This window comes from Aythya marila (genome assembly GCF_965140915.1).
Source record: "Aythya marila genome assembly, chromosome: 1".
Lineage (NCBI taxonomy): Eukaryota > Metazoa > Chordata > Aves > Anseriformes > Anatidae > Aythya > Aythya marila.
Genome location: NC_139042.1, coordinates 23084966 through 23107620, shown reverse-complemented (window position 1 = coordinate 23107620; position 22655 = coordinate 23084966). Strand labels below are relative to the sequence as shown.

General features: G+C 36.3%; 1 protein-coding gene across 6 annotated transcripts in view; it reads right to left on the bottom strand.

The window, feature by feature from the left end:
- Nucleotides 1–22655, bottom strand: part of FRY (FRY microtubule binding protein) — a 196095-nt gene that overhangs the window by 89479 nt on the left and 83961 nt on the right. For all 6 annotated transcript variants that reach the window (XM_082761847.1, XM_082761848.1, XM_082761849.1 and 3 more), the window contains 14 exons: nucleotides 22169–22308; nucleotides 20087–20177; nucleotides 19560–19639; nucleotides 19349–19429; nucleotides 17332–17500; nucleotides 14798–14890; nucleotides 14604–14702; nucleotides 12050–12151; nucleotides 10812–10915; nucleotides 10196–10304; nucleotides 8402–8488; nucleotides 7312–7483; nucleotides 5614–5746; nucleotides 969–1076 (listed from right to left, as the gene is read on the bottom strand). In XM_082761847.1, coding sequence (XP_082617973.1) covers nucleotides 969–1076; nucleotides 5614–5746; nucleotides 7312–7483; nucleotides 8402–8488; nucleotides 10196–10304; nucleotides 10812–10915; nucleotides 12050–12151; nucleotides 14604–14702; nucleotides 14798–14890; nucleotides 17332–17500; nucleotides 19349–19429; nucleotides 19560–19639; nucleotides 20087–20177; nucleotides 22169–22308 — 1568 coding nt within the window. The remainder of the gene's footprint in view (nucleotides 1–968; nucleotides 1077–5613; nucleotides 5747–7311; nucleotides 7484–8401; nucleotides 8489–10195; nucleotides 10305–10811; nucleotides 10916–12049; nucleotides 12152–14603; nucleotides 14703–14797; nucleotides 14891–17331; nucleotides 17501–19348; nucleotides 19430–19559; nucleotides 19640–20086; nucleotides 20178–22168; nucleotides 22309–22655) is intronic.

The window sequence follows — 22655 nt, the reverse complement described above, 5'->3', positions numbered from 1 at the left end:
AGCAGAATTAATTGTTTCATTGCTTCAGCACATCACTGGGAATTGGCAGTTCATAAAGCAGAAAAAACTGCTTTTGCATACAGTCCTCTGACTCCCACATCTGCCATTCCTCACAGACGTTTCAAAAGCAAGAACAGAGTGAGAAAGATTGCTTTGCCACAGTTACCTGACAACAAAATGTTGCTAGGACCCCGTGGCTTGATTTATCACCATAATCTACTTATAAGATAAGCGCAGGCTGGAATCTTTGACTCAGATACCAGAACTGAAATGTAACAGATCTTTCTGTACTGACCAGTACCTCTTAACGTAATTATTTGGCACTAAGTCACTGATCTGATGTCCTGAAACATAACTGTTTTAGCAGCCATGTGTGTTCTAGACCACCTTCTTCAGTGAAGTGTATTTAGATAAATTCAATGCACCCCAAACAGGAAGGATAAGAAATTAAAATGTATAATTTTATTTATTTTCTGTCTTATAAAAATAATTTTAATTAAAATTATTATTAACAAAAAATAGTTGGAAACGTAACACATATAGAATTTCTGTTTTACTAAAAAGATATATGGGAATCATAAATCAAAACTAAATGTGTATCTCCTTGTTTTTCCACAACAGCAAAAAGGTGTTCTCTCTCTTCTCTTAATTAGCATGCTACAATGGTTAAAAAAAGTAGTAAATAGTGAGTATCATACAGAACAGTGAATATTTTCTAACCTACATACTGATCAAAAAGACTTGTAGATGATGTATCTACTCCTTTACAAAATTAGGAGTCAATGCTATAAACACAATGCTACAAACACACTGCCTGTAAAAAGATGCTAGAACTTCTGTGTCTTATCCATTAATAACAGATTACTTTTTATATCTATATGGCTTTGTCTGAGAAAACACCACACACTCTGTGTCTCACTTTTTCATTCTGTTCCCCCGAGCAGTTGTTTAATGTTTGAACAGCTTACCTTGCCAGCAAGTCGATCAACTCAAGTTTTGACATTCCATCAGGAAGCAATCGAGGAATAGCAGCAACACATGTTCTGAACAGATCGATTTTTGGTTTTCTCTCACCGCTGGAAGTTTAAAACAGAATTTTGACTAAGCTTAACAAGTGTCTGTATTAAAGGATCCACCTACAGTTTTTCAGAGAAGGGATGGACAATATGGAGTGCCAGAGGCCTTATAAGAGCATCACGACAGAAAGCTAATCACTAACAATGAGCTAAGAAGGGAACTGATGTTGAATAAATTATTTCTATCTTGACATTTTCCATGCATATTTATACACAGTATTTGCACAGTACTTGAAAAGTCCATTATTACTGACTCAGTTTCTTGTCTTTGGCAGGTATATCAAGATGGAGTTATAACATAGGAAGACTCCTCCATCAAGATCAGCCTTTGCATAATGCAAGCTTCAGATAAAGTAATGAATAAAAAGCTGGGATGTTCCCCATGACAATGAAGCTACAGTTCATAAAATGCATAAAGTAAATAGCAAATATATATGAGGCGCACATAACAGAATATCCAACTGTTGCCCTCAGCAGGGCATGTACCTGTGGAAACCCTGCAGCATCCATGATTACAATGAGAAAGAAGTGTAATTTAGATGTAGGTATGACCAGAGCATTTCTGTTGATCCCTGGCAGAGATAGCAGCCCTGTAGCAATCACTATCAGCTAAAATATATTTCAGTAGCCCCAAGCCTGCTACAATCTCTGGAATGGTTTAACTGCTCCTGAACAGCCTGAGAAAGTGGCTGAATTTAAAGTTCAGTATGAACCAAAAACTAGGTTGGGACTCCTTAAGTTTTCTAAAAGTAGTGCAAGTTTCAGCTGCTGGTTATTTTCACGACAGATGCTGTCCTGACTTGTTTCCTGTATTTTTCTAAGAATGAAGATTAAAGAAGTTCTTGTGACAGACCCCAGAATAATTCTTTGCTTGTTTGTTATCTCACTGATCAATACAGAATCACAGAATGGTTTGGGTTGGAAGGCCAACTTAAAGCCCACCCAGTTCCCCCACCCTGCCATGGGCAGGGACACCTCCCACCACACCAGGTTGCCCAAAGCCCCATCCAGCCTGGCCTTGAGCACCTCCAGGGATGGGGCATCCACAGCTTCTCTGGGCAGCCTGTGCCAGGGCCTCACCACCCTCTGAGGGAAGAATTTATTTCAAATGTCTAATCTAAATCTACCTTCTTTTAGTTTATATTACTCCTTGTCCTATCTATACTCTTCCTGATAAAGAGTCCTTCTCCTAGGTTACCTGATTATCTAGTATAAAAAGGAAATAACCAAAGCATAACAGCATTTCAAATTGTACAGTCTTTCCTACAATATTTTTAACTATTAGCCTGTAATATGCTTTGGAAGAATCAAAAGAGCAAGGTCCCCTTTAAAGAACCTACTAAACACATGCAGAGAAAGACTGTTCATGCTTTTATATGCTTACAATCAAATTAGAAAGGAATGGGGAAAAAAGGGAGACATCAAGAAGCACTGTAAACTACTTAATCCCATGCTGAAATTCAGTGAGAAAACAGAGAATTAATTTGGTTTTCCTGCTCACCAGTCCAGTGCCCTGCTTCCTACATAACTCTGTTTCTCCAGCTAACAGAGAACGTTGCATTTGGATAGCAAACTTTTGTGTTCAATACTAAGAGAAAGCCTGAATGCAGTACCATCTTACAAGTCTAAAATAAGATTTATAGAGTATTACTTGTTATTAACTGAAGTAATATGTACAGAAAAGGCATAAACAGACACTAAACTTACTTAATTCAAAGATTAAAGACAGTTTTGTAGTCTTACTTGGATACCGTTCTTTCTCTTAACATTCCTATATACTTATCAGCTTGGATATGTATTATGTTAATTAAATGGTATGATGATATCACTTTAATCTATTAATTTAAATTGTACAATGAGGGAGAACAATCTCCTCAATGAATTATCTGTATCTGATTATACCTACATCTTGTACCCTAACAGACAAAGCAATGTACCCTAGCAGATAGAACTTGAAAGGTGTTAGCAACTGAGCTGAAAAAGTGTAAAATACGACATCCCATCTGACAGCTTGGTTATAAACAAACATTAACAAAGTTATAAACAATTATAGTTCATTATAGTTCACTGTAACAGTGAACTACTACCGCTAACAACAATAAGAGTTGCATTAATCACTACTGCAAAATATCATACTTTCATAGTTGTAAAAAACAAAGTGCTATCAGTAATTTTATCTGCCTGAAAACAAATGAGTCTTCCTTGCTGACTTGAAGTGGAAAGTGAACTTTGCAGAGTTTCCTTATTATCAGTCCCCAGAGGTTGTAAACAGTTTGTGCAATTAAAATGGAGGCATGTAAAATAATAGTCTGTTATGAAGGCAAGTGAGTAATTATTTATAAATATAAAATCTGTGGGTGTTCTGTGGCTTATCAGCTGCACAGAAGAGCAGCAGGAGAAGATCCAAGTCTGAGGCTCAAGTTCCCATCTTATCTGAGCTACATGGCACAGCATGCAAAGTGTCTGGCAAGGGGGGGCTCACACAGCTCTGCAGGCAGCTCTGGCTGGCTCAGGATTCAACAGGACAAGCTCTGGATGAAGACCAGCAGCTGTCCTCAGCTGGAAGCCTGTATTTCCATACCAGCAGTATGACATTTCAGCTAGGTATTGTCAGCAAAAATCTTTGAAGTACTGGTAAGAACAGGTTTGTGTGTTAGAAAATGGATGTTTTATTCTGACTACATACTTGAATCTAGTTATAACCAGTATTGAGATTCATATCCCAGTGGAGAGTGCAAAGAACACTCCTTGGGATTTCAGTAAGACTCTTCACGGTGGCATTTACTACATCAACCATAAATGGATCAGTCATTAAACACAGAACTATGTCTAATGCTGCCAAATAAAATTGAAGACTCTGTATACTTTAAAATGTTATGACTATTAACTGCTTAGCTACATCCCGCTGATCCTTATTTTGTTATTAAAAAATATCACTATGATATTCAGTTTATACAATACCATTAACTATACATAAATAGGACAAAAGCCATAACTATAAAATATAGATAAATGTAGTGTTACATATGTATTAAAAGCCCTTATATGTTGTACATTTGTTAAAGCCCGTAAGAACTCAAAATAAATAGGTAACTCTAGTGAAGCACAAAGTTCTGTGAATAAAAACAGTTACATAAAAAAAATATATTGCCTTTTCTAGTTCTTATGTAAAATGCAGTTTTTAAAAGGGATATTTTAAAAGTTGATAGTAGCATCTAATGATGTTATTCATGACATGATTTTAGATTAAGACTCAAATCAAAGTATCTCAGATATTATTTTTTTCCATGGAAGAACAAGTAAAAATGGGTTCTGATGTGTTTCTCCTTTCTCCTCTATATATTAATTAAGTTACAGATCATCTGGATATAAAATTGTGCTGTTTACAACACAAAAATACAGTAACACATCCAAATCTTCCAACCTTACAGTCTTTCTGTCTCTGACAAAAGTAACTACCAAACCAAAAGACTTCCTGAAATTTAAAACTCACAAGTCTAATTATCCACTGATTCTAAAAATAAACAGCACTTCGGTGATGCCAAGAAACCATAGAGAGGACATTTACAACTAAGATTAAGCACTTCTTGTATAAGTGCTCTAGGTTTTACTATGCAATTATCTTTTGGAAATGTGATTTTCAAAATTCACTTTCCTGCCTCTGCCAACAGCCGGGATACCCCAAATTAATATGAAATCTGGCTGTGAATACTAAGCGATATACCAGGTAGTATTTTAAGAAAAATATGAAATATTACTATGAAATAGTAATGTTGATATTTAATATAAATAAATTAAAACAAGCTAAAGACACAAAGAGTTTATAATCTCATCTAGATAGAGCAACAAGCAAGGGCAAAGTAAAGGCATTAAAACACAGAGATTTTATCAGCTGGAAATTGATAGTTGAATTTGGCCAGTCATTCATCATACTAAAAATCTACCTCATTAGAACCCTCTCCTGGAAACTTCCCTTATTATTCATTTTGGATGAGAGTGCGAAATGCTGCTGTTGAACGCTGGTTGAGACATATACTGGTTTGAGTCCGTTCCAGTGGAATACTCCTTAAATTCAAGACTGTTACCACAAAATGACTTGGGTTTTAATGAATATCTAATTTTAATTACAGGCATGAATAGCAATGGTAATTTTGAAAGTTCATTTATTATTAACAGGGATTTACAGATTTTTTTGCTTTCATTTTGAACTTCAGTGATGCAAAGATACCCTGAAACTGTTCTGAGCATAGATTGCTAGGCTTTCCACCACAGACTTTGAAATTCCACCATCTAAACATTCATAATGTTCACCCATAGATTTTGGCCATATTGAGAGAGTCAGTTCAATTCCAAACACTGCAAGATACAGAGAAGTACACTTGGCTTGTCATAAACAGTTTTCTGTGTACATACTACATAAGCTAACTGCTCCTGTTTCTTGCTATTTCTCTCGTAACTCAAGATACACAGAAATAGATCAAAAGTTCTAAAATTACATCTCAGTATGTTATGGGATTTACTGTTCTTTAACACTCACGTGATCATGTCTTCAGGTTCTTTGTTAAGCATCTGTATGTTGGTTAGCATCATGCACCGCCCCACTTCCTTGTCAAGATGTCTGAGTATGTTGTCCACAGCTTTTCTTACTTGAGAATAATATAATGACATACCTGCAATAATATGCGTTTTATATAATTTGCAATATATGTAGATATGTATATTTTGAAAAAGAAAGCTGCTCACTCAAGCTGAACTGCATGAATTAAGACCAATGTTTTACTTATGATATAGCATACTCCACTATACTGATTCAGAGATGGAATAGGTCACCCTCTCCAAAAACAATGCTATTGTACATAAAAATAGTCCAAGTAATACAAATATATATTTCCCAGAGGAAAAAATGAAAGATATCTAGTCAAAATATGTCCATACATAGTCAAATGAAGCTACACAGTTTGCAAAGCTATATAATATATTTGATGACTTTTCATGACAGAAGTAAAAGCTCTGATCTACTATCAAGGTTTAAAAGTTACAGGCAAAGAAAAAAAAGAATCTGAATGAGCTCTCCTAAAATCTATTTGGTATGGAAATTAATGTCATAACATTTTATGTAAAATACAATATTAGACATACAGATTTACTGCAGCTGATGAAAATCAAATACTTCAGAAATAAAACTTGAATTATCTCTTCTTCCATATTCATCAAAGGCTAAAATTTTAATTTTCTTAATGAAATTTTAGATATTAACACCAAACAAGATATTTTATTCATCTATTCTCTAGTCAATTCTTTCCCTATTTAATAAAAACAACATAAGTTTGAACTTCAAAATGACATCACTTCTCAGATGTGAGATGATTAAAAATTCAATGGCAGAGTAGAAGGCAAAAGAAAATACAGGAACTATCTAGCTTAATCTTATATGGTGCACCTGGAAATGAGAATATTATATTATAAAATAATAAAGAATTCACTAATGAAGTATAAGAAATCAAGAGGGTAAATATTTATTATCAAATGTTCCCTACTGTAATGAGGAGTAACTAAAATGAACTGAATTAACACCACTAACTACTATGTCTGTTGTACATTTCAAAAGCATGGGTCTTATGTTTCTGTACTTTCCTTTTCTCCTATTTCCTTTTCTGCCAGCAAAACCAGCCACCTTCAGCACATGGTACACATGCTCTTTTCCTTCAGTAGGGGATTCTCTCTACTTCAACTAGAAAGAAAGATTTTTTTTTTTGGTTCTTTCAACTTATACAGTTCACTTCTGCTTTATTTCACATTTAAAAGTTTTTGTCATTTTGAAAATTTCATTTGGTGTGCAATACACACAGAAACTAAAATAGGGATACAAAAAGAATCTGTACTGGTTTTCAAAGCTGGTATGTTTTCAGAGCACAGGCGCTGTTTCAAATAAGCTGAATATCCATGAATAAACACAGATATCCAGCACTAGAAGAAGCTAATTCTCAACTACCCGTGTCCTTAACCCTAAAGAAAACAGGGTTGCTACTACTTAAGTGTCTAATGACTTGTCCTGAAAATAATTTTGAGTCCTAAAAAAATAAAAAAGTACTTGTCAAACTAACCTATTTCATTAAAACACACCATAAATATTTACAATAAAGAAATCAACTGAATACTTAACAATATCAAATTATCCTGCTCAGGTACTAAAGACTTTTTTACATTCAGTCTAATGCAAGTTTCATTCTCTTACCTATCATTTTAGCTTCCTCCTCTGTAAGAGTTTTGCTCAAGTATGTTTTCTTTACTCTGAGAGTGTTTCCAGAGGGAAGGACAGCTCCAGTCACTGGCATAGGAGGTTCACCATCTTTTTGCTGCAAGCTATCAGCAATTACCAAGAAAGCTCTCAGGCCAATATTCATTCTCTGTAAAGTTCAGAAGACGAATGAGTATTATAACCAAATAATCATATTTTACTCATACTCAGTAAATATTATAGAATATATATACAATATATAGAGTATTTTTGATTTCCCAAGAATGTATTCCAAAACTGAGAGATGATACTAATAACAATCTTCTAGACCTACATTTACATTGATTACAGGCAAGTTCTTAAAACACTGAAGTCTACATACAACAAAAATTAGCCCTATTATTTCATTGTCTTTGGACTTAGATTGTTGTTGAGAAATAGTAAAATTTCAAATATTGATACATAAAGAGGCTATTGGATTACATCCATTTCCTGTAAGCTTTATATGTGTTAAATTTAATTTTCAAAATTGTAAGCAAATAAATTAATTTCAAAATATTTATTCATTATTTATCAACTCTTTTTTTAATTTTTCAAATGTCTGATTGTTTTATGTAGGGAAAGCTCTAGGAAGCTGACTCATGACGCTACGAGTGGAGCTTTATATGGTCAAATCTTCAATTTTTCTTGCATCATGTACTCTTTCTCTGTAAAGCTGTTTTGAAAAACATGGTAATTGTTACAGAAAATTTATTTTTATATTAAAATAGTTGAACACATTACATATATCAACAACACAGTGATAAGGAGGTAGTGTGGTCAATAGTTTTATTCCTCTCTTCCTTTTTGTTTTATGCATTTGCACTACTTCACATTTGGTAATCTTCACCAAGGAAACAAAAGACAGGAATAAACAATGTGACATTTCACAGACAAAAGTCCACAGATGCATTTTACTAATAAATCAAGTTAAAGGCTCTGCCCGAAAACTGGACAAAGGCAAAAGCATGCTTAGAATGTAACCAGAAAGCAAACGTATCACAATATAATATACACAAACTGAAAAAAATGAAGGTGGACGCCATACCTCAGGGTTGAGACTGAAAGCTTTTGCTGGTTTTCCAACACAAAGGAAGTCAAAGATAATTTCTTTCATTGCAAAATCTAAACGTTCCTAAAATAGAAAAAAAATACTACAAATCATTTAACTTCTCACTTCTACTACTTATTTTCTTTAGGGCAACAGAATGTTAAAAACCAGTTTAATGAGGATTTATTAAAATGAATGGAAAAACAGATTTTCAGAACTATGCAGAACACATCAGATCTAAGCTTTCATCACTGCTGTATGTTGACAAATTCCAAAATTCTGCCTGCTTAATTTATGGCATTTAAATAGAAAATGAGCCATTTTGGAAATAAGGCTTTTAATTATTTCATTTAAACTGCAGTAATTATGGCACTAACATAGTATTTTATATAAAAGGAGCTTATTCGCAGATGGCATAGTTCAGGGAAGTTCTTAAGCATCTGTTGTATTCATTTCTATTCAGAAACCTTAAGTATGTGCTTACGTGCTTTGCTCAATGGGAACGTTTTCTGAGTTTAAGTAATAAAAGAGATGAAACTGCAGGTTATTGTATTTTGGCAATTCCCATTTGAACTGATGAAAACTACATGTGTCAACTACATGCTGAATGTGGTTTTCCTCTGATTTACTGTCTTAAAAACAGCGAACTCTTAGTGCAACTTCTCTGATATACAGTCAGGCTAATTCAGTATCAGTACAAAATACAGCCTATTATTTCAAACTTTATCAAGTCAGAGGCTCTCAATTAATGTGTCCTCTGACTAGCTGGCATTTTCTAAAAATGATTAAAAATACACCTGAGATGAAGTTAAAATATTCTTATGCATTTTATACGTAAAATGCATCTGGGCTGGGCAATCCCAAGCATAAATACAGGATGGGTAGAGAATGGATTAAGAACAGCCCTGGGGAGAAAACCTGGGGGTGTTGGTTTACAAGAAGCTTAGTATGAGCTGTCAATATGTGCTTGCAGCCCAGGAAGCCACGTGTATCCTGGGCTGCATCAGAAGAAGTGGGGCCAGCATGTTGAGGGACGTTACTCTTCCCCTCAACTCCATTCTTGTGAGACACCACCTGGATCCCTGCGTTCAGCTCTGGGGCCGCCAGCACAAGAAGGACATGGACCTGTTTGAGCGAGTCCAGAGGAGGGCCATAAAAATTATCGGAGGGCTGGAGCACCTCTCTGATGAAGACAGGATGAGGGAGCTGGGGTTGTTCAGCCTGGAAAGGAGCAGGTGCCAGGGAGACTTTATAGTGGCCTTCCAGTACCTAAAGGGGGCCTTACAGGAAAGCTAGGCAGGGACTCTTTGTCAAGGAGAGGAGTGCTACGTCAAGGGGTAATCGTTTTAAACTACAAACATGGTAGATTTAGATTAGACATTAGGAAGATATTCTTTACTCAGAGGGTGGTGAGGCACTTGAACAGGCTGCCCAGAGCAGTTGTGGATACCCCATCCCTGGAAGGCCAGGCTGGATGGGACTTTGGGCAACCTGGTCTACTGGAAGGTGTCTCTGCCCATGGCAGGGGGTTCAGAATTAGATGATCATTAAGGTCGCTTCCACCTCAAACTGTTCTATGATTCTATGATTTTCAGTGGTACAAAGATAATAAAAATTTGTTGGTCCAAAGAAGACTACACTAGTTCAAGCCATAATTTTATCGTTACCTAGATGAAAGATACTGATGATGGTGTTGCAAAAATTCAGAAAATAGAAATTGATTTAAATATTTGTTACTAGGAAAACAAGTTATTAATTGATTGGAAACATTTATGCACTAATCTCTCATACCTGTGCAATAAACTGTATTATCTTCACAAAGATATTTAGAGGCATATCTCTTGGCACAACACCACGGGACCCTTTGGGGAAAAGTGTTGTGACAATAGTAATAAGTCGACTGTAAAAGAAGGGGAAAAAAAACATTAGACACGTCTGGTGCTTGCAAACCTTCATTTATTATGAAATGCAAATTGTAAATCCAACCCCATTTAAAAAGTCAAGAAAGTATTTTCTTTTAAATGAAAAGGTAATGGGGTAATTTGTTCTGATCCTTTGCTAAAAAATTGATGAAATTATTTTATTTCATTACTACATTACAAGCAACAATAAACCTATCAGTGACATGTCACTCCAAAATATTTATAATTTTAACATGGCAAAGAGTGACTTTTAGCTTTTCCAGAAGCAGAATCACTTCTATAGTAATTTCAACAAGTGGAAAAATAACTGACAGTGGCACAAAAGGGAATATTTTATTGTATAGTTTTGAGTGTCTTTTTATTTTTATTTTTTTTAATAACTGTAGTATGTTCAATTCAAAGATGTTCAGGAGAACTGTAACACCTCTTCACCAGCAACATCTGCTCTACAAGGATTGATTAACATCACAAATACAGCACCTTACCTTTGGGTAGCTGTATTGCTTTCACATTTAATTCTGATCATGTAAACCCATAGTAGTCTGTACAGAGATTCCAGTGCAACTCGAGCCATTTTGGGGTCCTTATTCTAGAAGAAATAAAGTTCAGGCACAAATTAGAGAGGAGGTTCTGAACTTAGTGGATGTCAAGATTCAGAGCTTTTGTAGTGACATTACAAAAAGATAAAGACAGAGCTGCCCAGTGCCCCCATTCCTGTAGCTTCAGGATGCCTATGCATCTGACCTGCCTCTCCTGGTGTTACTGACGTTGTCAAAGAAAAGTCAAGTTAGTCTGAGTTAGAGTTTAAACGTCTGTGTTACAATTTGAAATATCTCTTTGAATAACAACTCAATTTGACTCTGAAAAGAAAACCTTCAGTTGATTCTGTCAACTCAAAAGATGTCCAATGATGGAGACCTGGTATGAAGAACATAGCAGATAAATACATTTACTGTACATATTCAAAAGTGAAAGGACAAAAATTTGTATATGCTAAGGGTGGCCTATTTAATGTGGCATCTGGGATGAATTAGATTTAATGGGATTATCTATCTGGATTGCTATTTATTTTTGAAAACTTTTGAACTGGTACAAGATTGCTCGGGGTCTCTTTGGTCATATGCAGTTTTCCATTTCATCCTTTGGTTAACTAAGATTCCTTCCACACTTTGCCTCTGTCCTGAGACGGTCATTGCAAGGTCTACTTGTTCTGCTGAGGCCTCCTAACCACTAGTTCAGCAAGTGGCAGGTCAGAGGCCCTTCATTTGAGCTAATCACTTCATTGCTCTTATACTGGCTTTCTCAGGTAGGGTTGGGACCACCCTTTCGTATGGATCTACTTTAATTGCAGAATGGGACATTAGTTATTGTGGAAGTAATAGTTTTGAGAATGCCTGTGTGATAAAAAAGCAAATTAATATTGGGCCAGTTTTGTAAGTCACTCAAGCTACTAACTTTCAACAATAGAATTACCCATTTCACAGCTGTTTGACTCAGGTTCCATCTGAGCAAGAAAAACAGGAGAAATTCAAACTGGGCAGAAGAATACTTTTTTGTTATCAACAGAATAGTACAGCCCAGTAATTTGTACTGTCAGCGGGTAAAATTATGTACTGATCAGATAATGGCAATATTCCAGCACATTTACCTAAAAATGGATTTGCAACAGATCAATGCAATGAATATTAATGAAGCTTTAATATGCTCGTTAGAAGATACTAACCTTGAGATTGGATAGGCAGTTGTTGAGGAAAATATGCCATCTGTTTAAAAAGAACTGCTTCTGACTGACACAAAGCAGGCATGTTACCAAAGGGTACAAAGCCTAAACAGGAAATGGATGATGATACGGTATTATTTGCATGTCTACAAAATATAAAAGTAATTTGAAAGAGCTACTACAAACTTATAGCTCTAACTTCTCCATTTTGTGCAACACATTAGTCAAAGAAACCACATTGTTCACTAGTATAATCTAAAATGAACGTTTCCCTAAAGCTGTTACAGATATGCTTTATGGATGTACTAAAAACAACCAAGTGCCTACTTACAGCTGCATAATAAACCCAAAGATGGGGCATGATTTTACAGCCTGACAGGGCTAATTTCTGTTGGTTAACGGAGAAATGATAGCATAGAAATATCTACACGATAACAACAACAGCACCCATACAGATTGTTAGGACTTGTGAATACACAAACGTCTATCACTCCTCAAAATCTGCAGTCATGACATTTATTGGGCGATGTCTCAAGCAGCCTACTGAAGTGTGTTAAATTACAAGCAAAGCCTGGGTCTATTGCTGGTTACACCTTGCGAACTGGAAAGTAGGAGGAGGAAAGAGAGAAAGTAAAAGTTCAAACACTGGAACCTGCGCTCTTTGATGACCTTTCATTTGATACTCAACACAAAATAAATTAAGCTAAAGTGTACCTATTAATTTGAAACTGACTTTGTTTCAGCAAGACTTTTTGGTTTCAGTTCTCATGTTGATACATCCAACCACAGTTCTAAAATTTAGTCAAAAATAAGATAACTTTATCTTAAAGACTATACAATTCTAACATTAGCCACAGCTAAGTCTAAGTACAGCTTAAAACCACTTCTGTTTCTGTAAAACATAACATAAATTGCTCACAGATAGGCTAGCTCTAGTTTCTTGAGCAAATGGCAAATGTACATAAATTTTTACTTTTGTAATCTTCATGCCCAAAATATATATGGCAGAGGATAATTAAAGTCTTCCCACAGAAGACTTTCTTATGAGATTAGCATTATGATTAAAGTAAGAGTACTTAAAAGAATCAGAGTTCAGTAACATCCCCAGGGCGTTACAACCTGCCCTAAGGCAGAGCCCTAGGACAGAAGACACAAAACATCTCCTGGATTTTCCTAAGCTCAAACCAGGCACTTTTAGTCCAAAAATGAGGACCCACCCTGCCTGTCTAGTAAATGTACTGATTCACAAAACACTGATCTCAGAAAGGAAGGTCCTCTGCAGACTCTAAAGACCGTGCATTCTTCCTGAAGCCTTAAAATATGCACTGCAGCTATTTCTGCCGGCTGTTTGCCTTTCCCCTCCTCCTCCTTGCAATGTTTGTATTTTTAATCACACCCTCCCAAGAATCTGGTCTATTTTGTCACTTTTAACTATGTAGCCTCCAGTGTGGTATGTGTAGACAAGCAATCAAACCTTAAGCCCCAGCTGTGCAATCCTTTCTCAAGCACGTAGTATTGACTTTGGCAAGTACAGCCACCAGTTTGGGGAAGGTCTATTTAGTGTGAAAACTGTACAGCAAACCTCCTGCCCTGCTGCAGTTTCAACAAGGTTTTATTAACTTGGCAGAGTGGAATGGAGTCACACAAACACAAGCAGAGCGAAATCAGAAATTCATCACAAGCCTCTTGCTAATTCAAACTGAACCAGGACTATTCCCTGGGGAATGTTCAGACTCTCCCCTAGCACTGGTGTAACTGGTAAGGATGGTGAAATGACAGCGGCAAGCATAAGCACACTCCTGCACTCCTCCCAGAAGATCCACTAGCACTGGTGCCCACTATTTTCTAAGAGAGCTGTGAGCAGGGAACTCTTCTGGACTTTATCAGAGAATAAGAAAGGACAAACGACAACTTTCTTTACTTAAAAGGTCCAAGGCTTCAAAATGGATTAGCTAATGCCACAGTGCTGCTGTGCACTGACCCAGTTGGAGAGACAGACTGCTTAAGGCGGCCAGCGTCAAACTGACTCAGATCTTCATTTAATTCAGATCAACTCATGCTTCCAAAAATATACTGCAGTGCCACTGTTCATCTCACAAGAAAAAAATGAAATAGCGAGCTGCACAGTAGCCAAGTTATGGATTTAAAAGGGCATGTGTTATACATTTTTTCATTCTTACAACGTATTATTTAAGCCCCGTGAAAGAGTTGTTCCCACATGCCTCATTTGTTCACGCTTGACAAGAAATGAACTCTATTCTTTCTCCTCTCCTAATGTTTACACATAATAAGTATGAGAAAACCAAACCATTTAGTAATTGGAGACCCAGAAGCTGAAAACATCTGCTTGATGCAGACTGATTTAGATCATATTCTGAATAACATAAATATGGTTATTTTTTGCAAACACAATAGACTTCCCTGCAAATAGAAAGGTATTAGTTATAAAGCCAAATGCAGAAGAAGTTTTGCAACCAGTTCTGTGAATTTCCCAGGAGTCTTGTTCAGAGATATTTTTGACAGAGAATTTTAGGCTCTAATTCTTAGAGTTACTAACCAACGAGTGCTTCTTTCGTGAGGAAAGTTCAAGTGTTGTATCATACAGGCTTTCAACAAAGTTCCTCAGACAGGGGACATTCACTTCATTTTTAACAGCCTGAAAGGAAATTTCATGTTAATAAAACACTGTTTCACAAGCTGTTTTATCTAATTCAAATAAATTATGCAAACAACCCAAAAAAATAAACTCACAGCAGCTACAGGGACAAGAATCTCAACAAACAGTCCTGCCAGTGCATGCTTGATATCTTTGTCTTTAACTTCAAGGAAATAATGCGCACATTCCTAAAACAAAGCAAAACAAGAAACATAAATCAGCTATCAGCTGGAATAAAGGCATCCAAATGTCTACTCAATGCACATCAAGTGCATTATCTTGCAAACCCCCCCGAAAATACTTGATTTGTATATTAAGTTCTAAATTTGCATTCTGTAGCAACCACAGAGCAGGATGTAAATCAAGCCCAAGGATCTGTTGCTCCAACCATGATAATCCAGAAACTGCGTATTCCAGCTGTGCCAGCTGGTGTTTTGGAGAGGGAAAGAGAGCTGGACTCAGGGGCTGATCTCATGCCTTCCCTGTATATATATTCAGGAGCTGGAGGAATAGTCCACACATGCTCTGGGAGGCCAGAAAAGGAATGTATTCCTCTGTTAAGATGAAGTGGCAAGGAACAATCTTACAGCAAATACGTTGGGATAATTTCCTTGCTTTACAGATTAAGGGTCAAAACATAACAGTGCTATTTGAGGGAAGAGACTTGTGGTTCACACCACCACAATTTCCAGCCTACAATTGGGGATTGAGAGGGAAAGCAAAAAGTGTACTTTCGTCCCAAACATGCAACAAGCTACTATCCACACAGCTGTGCTGCTCAGGAAGTGAGGGACAGGAGATAAGCATCTGTTGTTTCTGTACAACTTCTCTGAGGACAAGAAATCATATTGGTCCAGTTACTTCTTCCTCTCTGGGTCCAAGGTCCCAACAGCCATTGACCTTCCAAGGAAGGTCCCCAGTGCCCTTTTTTACTTGCACATGCATACAGAACAGTTTACAGTTTAGACCACGCATGATTTTTCCTGGCTGCATTCTGGATTCTGCATCACATAACCTCAGTCACTGCTGCCACTGCTGCTACACAGCCGAGGCCCTTGCAGAAAGCTAGTACCCTTCCTGGCCTTCTGCAGGCAGTGGTGAAAGTCAGGGTCTTCTGGAGCTCACTGTTGAGTTTAGCTCACTGTTTGAAAGTGTCTCTCTACTAGAGTGGAGCTGGTGTGAAAGAGGCTGTAGCTGTAGCACTGCGTGTATATTCTTAAGCAGATGAATCACCCAGAGGATCACACTATAACTCTATTTTACTAAATTGAGCAAAACTAGTTTTCCTGCGTACACAGTGCCTCTTATGATGATGCACTGTAGGACATACAAGAATTAATTTGGTGCTGAGATACTCCAGTGATGAGCAAAGTAGAGACCATTTGCATCCACATTTTGAGTCTACTATACAAGAGCTTTACCACTGATTTAAACAGCAGTGAACACTGAACCCCAACAGTGCTGCACCATAGCAATCCAATGTCATTTACTCGTACTGCTCATGAGTGCTAACCATACACTGCTTTGATGTCTTGCCAGCTCTAGATAATTTACACGAAGACAACACAGAGTAAGATGCATTCACATATACTGGAACACAAGGTAAGAAGAGAAACAACCCTTTTCTGTGTTGTTAAATATGATTTAAAACACATTGCAAAGTTGAAATGCAATGTAATTCATGTTTGGTACCTAGAGAAATGGTTCTGTGTGCCAGTATATGTGTGCATTTGTATTCCAGTATCAAATGCTTATTTGTCAGCATTTAACATTAAATATGTTTTTTTTTTTTACTCCACTGACACCATTAATAAGCTGATCTCTATATGGAGGTTTATATAAAACATTCATTTTATTGAATGACCGGCTACAAACCCTGCAGCTATGAAGGTGATCACAATAAAAAAAAAAAAAAGGAATAAAAAGTTTAAGCTAAACAAAACTGCTGATGGGAATGGGACCTATCACATCTTGCCAGGTAGAAATGTGGACTACTTAAAATGTTTAAATATAGGAGACTTTATTTCCTTTTACAGAATGATGTAATCTGTTGGTTTAAAGCATTCATGACAGACTATGCTCTGTATTAGTGGTTTTCAAACTGGGTGGATACAGAATGTACCCTGGAGGAAGGGGGGTGAAGGTGTGGTGAAAGGCGACAACGCATCCAAGGGAAATTCTCTCCAGCTTTTGCCTCATTTCTTTGTCTCTTCCTTTGAGCTTTCCTCCATCAGGAGTACCTGGCAACTATGTCCAGGGTGGAAAATTCACTCTGGATGCAGTGAGAAACTGCAGGAGGTAGCTAGGCAGGGACATGGGGCAAGGCACATCTATGAAATGCCAGGGTGGGAGGTGGGGCGTCTACTCTTTGCTGGAGAAAACCTCTTTTTGTTGGAGGGCAAGATGTGGGGACTTGGTTCAACAGCTGATGACAAGCTGGTATGGAATGATACACTCCTGAGCTTGGAGACTGGAGCACTGAGGTTCAGAATGGGCAGAAAGTAGCTGCACATATATTTATGTGGGAATGATGTGTGGAAAAATCTCCTGAAGATTTACAACAGGAAAGATGAAGGGGAGCCTGTTCTATAAGGTCTGAAAACCACAGTTCTATACTTAAGCATTTTACCTGCATAAACTGAAGAGAAGCTTCAAAGTCCTCCACAGGATACATCTTAATGCGAAAGAATTTCATTCCCATTATGAGACTGATAATACTTTGAACTATGTATGGGCTTTGTTCTTTATGCCGTAACTCTTTTAATTCTGCCATGAATTTCTTCTTTACAGCAGGAAATCTAAAAATTCACATCGGTTAGTTACAAAACAGTACAGTTCAGTATTTGAAATGTATTGTAAGATATATAAATGGGAAAACGCCTACAGAAGATTCACCTTTGCTTGTAAAACATTATTTCAATCAGTATGTGAATAGATTTCTTTTTACCTAGTTTTCATTTGCTTCTGACAAACTCAGAAAAAAAAAGGAAGCATACAGCCTGATCTTAGTCCGTTTGAGTAACTACATCTTTCCTGTTATTTTCTCATCATGCTTCATTTTTACAATTGAGCTACCAATATCATTAGAATAGCCCTCTCGCATGTTTTCCAAAAATCCAAGATGAAAGACTTTTCTTGCAAGTACATGCAATGTTTTCAAAATAAAACATTCAAATGATAACAATTAAAAATTCAGATAAGCCATTTTTGCCTTCATTTTTATTTTTATTTTTAACAGCCATTACAATAATATCTAAGCTTTAAGTACAACTTGGGATGAAGGCAGGGTTCAGTGACCATGCTTGATCTCCCCCAGTCTCCTGGAGTTGTCTTTTAAGACACACTATCCCTAAGAATCATATATAGGAAGATATATAGCAAGATCTTTTCTCCTTTCTGAAACAAAATGAAAAGAATGTCATCTTCATGGGCAGGTGTAGCACATAACACGTTATTGCCTCTGATAAGGAACACAGGACAGCTGAAAGAAACAGGCTGGCAGGAAGAAGCTCTTTAGTGATAGTAATACCTTAGCAAAGCCCTTCAGAACTGGAGGAGAAAGACAGTATTTGTTCTCCTACTTCTACACAGACTGTAAATATAAGTGTTCATATATACTAGATGGCACTCCACCAGAGGACTCTGCTTCAGCTGCAAAAAATCAATCTAATGTTTAATGGATTAATGTTCAGTTTGGTCTTAGGGATTTTTTTCTGCTGTACCAAGAAAATATTATCTGCTTCTCAAGCTAACTCTGTTCTGTGTCTATTCTCTTACTGATTATGACATCCTGGAGCACTGGAGAACAGGTATGTTTTGTCTTTGACAGTCAACTTGGAAGTTTTTGATCCAGATATTAATTCCCCTGTTGTCTTTGAGCCAGCAAATTTAGAAGCCCAAGTAAGGTCTTAAGGGAAGTCTGTGAAAGTTATATGATTTCCAGGGAGTGAAATTGTTTTGGCTGCATAAAGCTAAAAAATTTGGTTAAGTTGATTGGTTTTGTAGAGTCTACAGCAACACCAAGTCAGTAGACAGAGATCACTGATGCAGGTCTATGTTGGGGCAGTAGATCTGATCCTATTGCTTGGTTTGTACAGTAAGGGTATGATGAAACATTATATTGGGTACATGAGTATCTGAATCTGTCTGCTTCCAGATTCAAAATCTAGGACTAGATTCCATAGTCTTTTAAGTCATTACTATGCCATTTACTCTAAGAAGTGCATGACGAAGGATTCAGAAGCAATTGCATTATGTTCTAAACTAACTGCGGAGAGACTCTAAAATGTTGCTATGTTGTTATAGCTATTTTTAGATTTGCCCAGCTAGAGAAAAAATAGCTTATAGGAAAAAAAGATTAATTGAAATAGCTCTCTTCAGCCCTTTGGGGCTTCCATAGACGTCATCAGTGAGATAGGAAAAATAACGTTGCTGTAGTCTGCTTGAATTTATTCTGTATCACTGGACTAGTTACAGAAACCCTGTGATTTAATGGACTTTTAGGCCACCTGGACGAACAGAGGGCCAATGAGTTAAAATGATTTATTCATGCACTATCTCTTAAGAAAGGGAGAAAGTGAGAATATTCATATGCTAAGCAAGTAAAACTTAGATTTCTATTACGTATGGTATTCAATTTTACTTACTTTGCTTGAGCTAGTACACCTATTACTTCTGCATACAAATCTGCAACAATGTGCATATTTCCAGTGTTAGGACCAAGGTACCTACCAAGAGATAAGAAAGAATTCTGTTTGTTAGTCAGGTGGCTGAGAAAGCTTGCTGCTTAAGCCACTAGAGCTATGCAAGTCAGCAAGTGATTTTTTCACAGAATTTGTGTATGAAAAAGAGCCTTACCCTTCTTTGTATTTAAAGTGCTTGAAAGCCAAGTTAATAACATCATGTACCAAACTGTCTATTACAGGATGAAGTGGAATCTGAAAACACAAAATAAAACAGAACCAATACACATATACTACTCTTTAAGCTGCATGCCTTAGTGTTAGTATTACTTCTGGGTATCTTCCTTACACAAATAGAACAAAAAATAACCAACCAAAATAACAGTTAACAAAATAGCTGAAATGACCTAGCCACTTAATGTTTATTTGGTATTGAAGAGAAATTCATCATCTCCAAAAACCTGGAAAAGTGAAGTCTGCATGAAAGCAGAATACTATATATCATACTACATACTACATATACTACATATTTAATATATATGTGCAAGAAAGACAGCAAAGAACAAGCATGCAGGATGTCTCTTACATTTTTATTAGATTCTTAAGCTGGAAACAGAATTATGAATCCTGAAATTAGGTTATAAAATAAACTCTGGAATTTCTATTATTTACTAGTTAATGTATAATTGAGGAATTCCATACCTGTTTCAAAACTTCTATTAACACTAAAGAAAATATAAAATCAATAGCCAGGTCTCTTCTTTCCATTAAATAGTCCCTCTGTTGTTCATCGCTGCAAAATCAAAACAAGAAACACAATAATTAGATGTCATAATTCATGCTGTATGCCTTCTTCAATTACATTAAAATAGTTAACGGTGGACTGTATTCTACTTTTCAAACTGCAGTTGAGCATTTCAGGAAGTAATGCACTGAGATGCTCTTAAAAACCAAGATAAAGCAAATCTGACTTGTTACATTCACCTTCTGTCAGATGTTGAAATGTCACTTTCCATTTTCTTTTTTTCTAGTTTAAATCAACAGAATACTTTTTCAAGGGGAAAAAAAAAAAAGAAAAGAAAAGAACAAAACATAACCAAGATAACTCTTGGATCCTGTATTTTAACAAATTGATTTTATTTCAATTTCCTTCCTGGCGGCACCAGTTAGGACCGTTCTCAATTACACTGTGGGGGCAAACATAAATTATTTTTGCGCTATCAAATTCAGACTTACACTTGTGATGGATTTTGAAAACTGCCTTAAAAGTACCAATGGAGAATTCATAACCAAACTACATCCTCTTTATGAAACGGTTCCAGTGTTATTTTTCTAATGTTGGCATCATTTGCCATATGTTAAAATGCATTCCTGTGCAGAACAACACAGGGAAATAGATGTCTGAGGTGAGTAGCTTGCAATACAAATATAAAAACCATCTATAAACTGATCACAGTTTCAAGGTGCACTGAAAAGATGACATGAAGTATACAATACAATTTGTAAAATGATATAGTAAACAGGCAGTCCTGCCTTCTAAGGCTGTTACCACTGGTTTCAGTGACATTTTTATTTGAGTATATAGATCCCACCACAATTCTTTTAAACATTAAGTACTTTATGACTTCAATTGTACTTACGTACTTACAATTAAGCATGCATTTAAAAGCTCTGCTTGATCTGCGTTGAAATAACCAAAATCCAAATAATTTTTCTTGGTTTCACATTAACTGGAAAAAGGACTGGTTATATGTACTATTTATAACAGTATCAATTAACAGAGTGGCCTTGGTTCACTGTTAAGCTGATTTTCAACTAGGTTTTGGTTGGCATTCCTGAAGACCTCTATATATGATCAGATTGCCCTGTTATAGGCTCCCCTAAAGGACAGTCAAGAGAAAGAGGCACTTTAAGGCAAGGATCCATCTCATGCAAAAGCAGACATCTAACTGATGAACCATGTCTTTATATCACCTACTTCCACTGACCATAAAGAGTTTGGGAGGGTCTGATTCAGATCCACGTCTACCTTCTTGATATATAAAACTAGCTCCTAACCTTTCAGTCCAACAACTATTGTCTTCTGTTGTTACTGGATTAAATGCATTCCTAATGTGAAGGAATTGCTAGTATTTCTAAAAACAATGTCTGCCAGTGCTGATTATCCTGCTGTTTCATTAGAGTGTGAGCATGTAATACCAAAGTATTCAGAAAAACTGCAAGTTTAAAGAATGCACTGAACCTAACAGGCCTCAATCTAAACCAAGACCAATCTGTTGCCTTATCTCTGAGGAACTGCTGATATCATAAGAGATCAATATGTTTGTTTGGGTTATTTTCTTTTTGTTTGCTTGTTTGTTTAAGAGCTGAGTGAATGTTGCTTAAGCTCTTTAACTGATTCACAATCTTTTGGACAGAGAATAGCTGTATACGAAATTTCTATGGCTAAGCAGAGTGCTGTATCAAAAAAAACATTCTTCAAAATGTCAGTGAATTATTGCTTGCTCTCATGATTAAAGAAGACATAGTTTATACAAGCCATACAAGCCCCTATTTAAAGGACATTACAGCATCCAAAACAACATTAAGAACTAGTGTTTGAGCTAACAGGAGCACAATTTTGAAGACACAAACTATTTCATCCCCATTAAACCTAAGAGCAGGTTTCCAAGAACAAAAACATCTTTCACGCAACTATAACCTTACAAAAGCTGATAGGTGAAATGTAATATATTTTACGTTAGAATCTGTCAATAATATATGCAAAGATACTAAAAATCTTACCTTTTGGATTTAGTGCTTGTTCTTGGTCTGTACTCATGAGATTCATCTTCTATGCCATTCTGTCTTTTATACCAATCAAACAAAGTACGCAGAATAGAGGGCAGACAATATTCTGAAAGTGAGCTCATTGAGCTTATTACCTATGGGGAAAATACAACAGATCAAACGGTGTTCAATTTTCCCCTACACCTTTTTAAAAGAAGCACGAATTCGATGTTTTGACACTTTCTTGTTTTCATCTGTTTTTTTGAAGTTCTAAATCTATAGTCCAATCTATGGAACCTAATATTCTGTATTTTGTGTTTGAAGCATAAGCCAAAATACAGTAATAGTGTCAACAGCATCTTTTCGTTGACAGTACTAAAATGCATAATGTATTAAAAGTGTGTATCGCATCTTAAAACACACCAGAAAATGACCTAGTTCTTTAAGGGGCTTATTTTTATTCATTACACAATGTTGATTTGAGTTGGAGGACATTATAAGG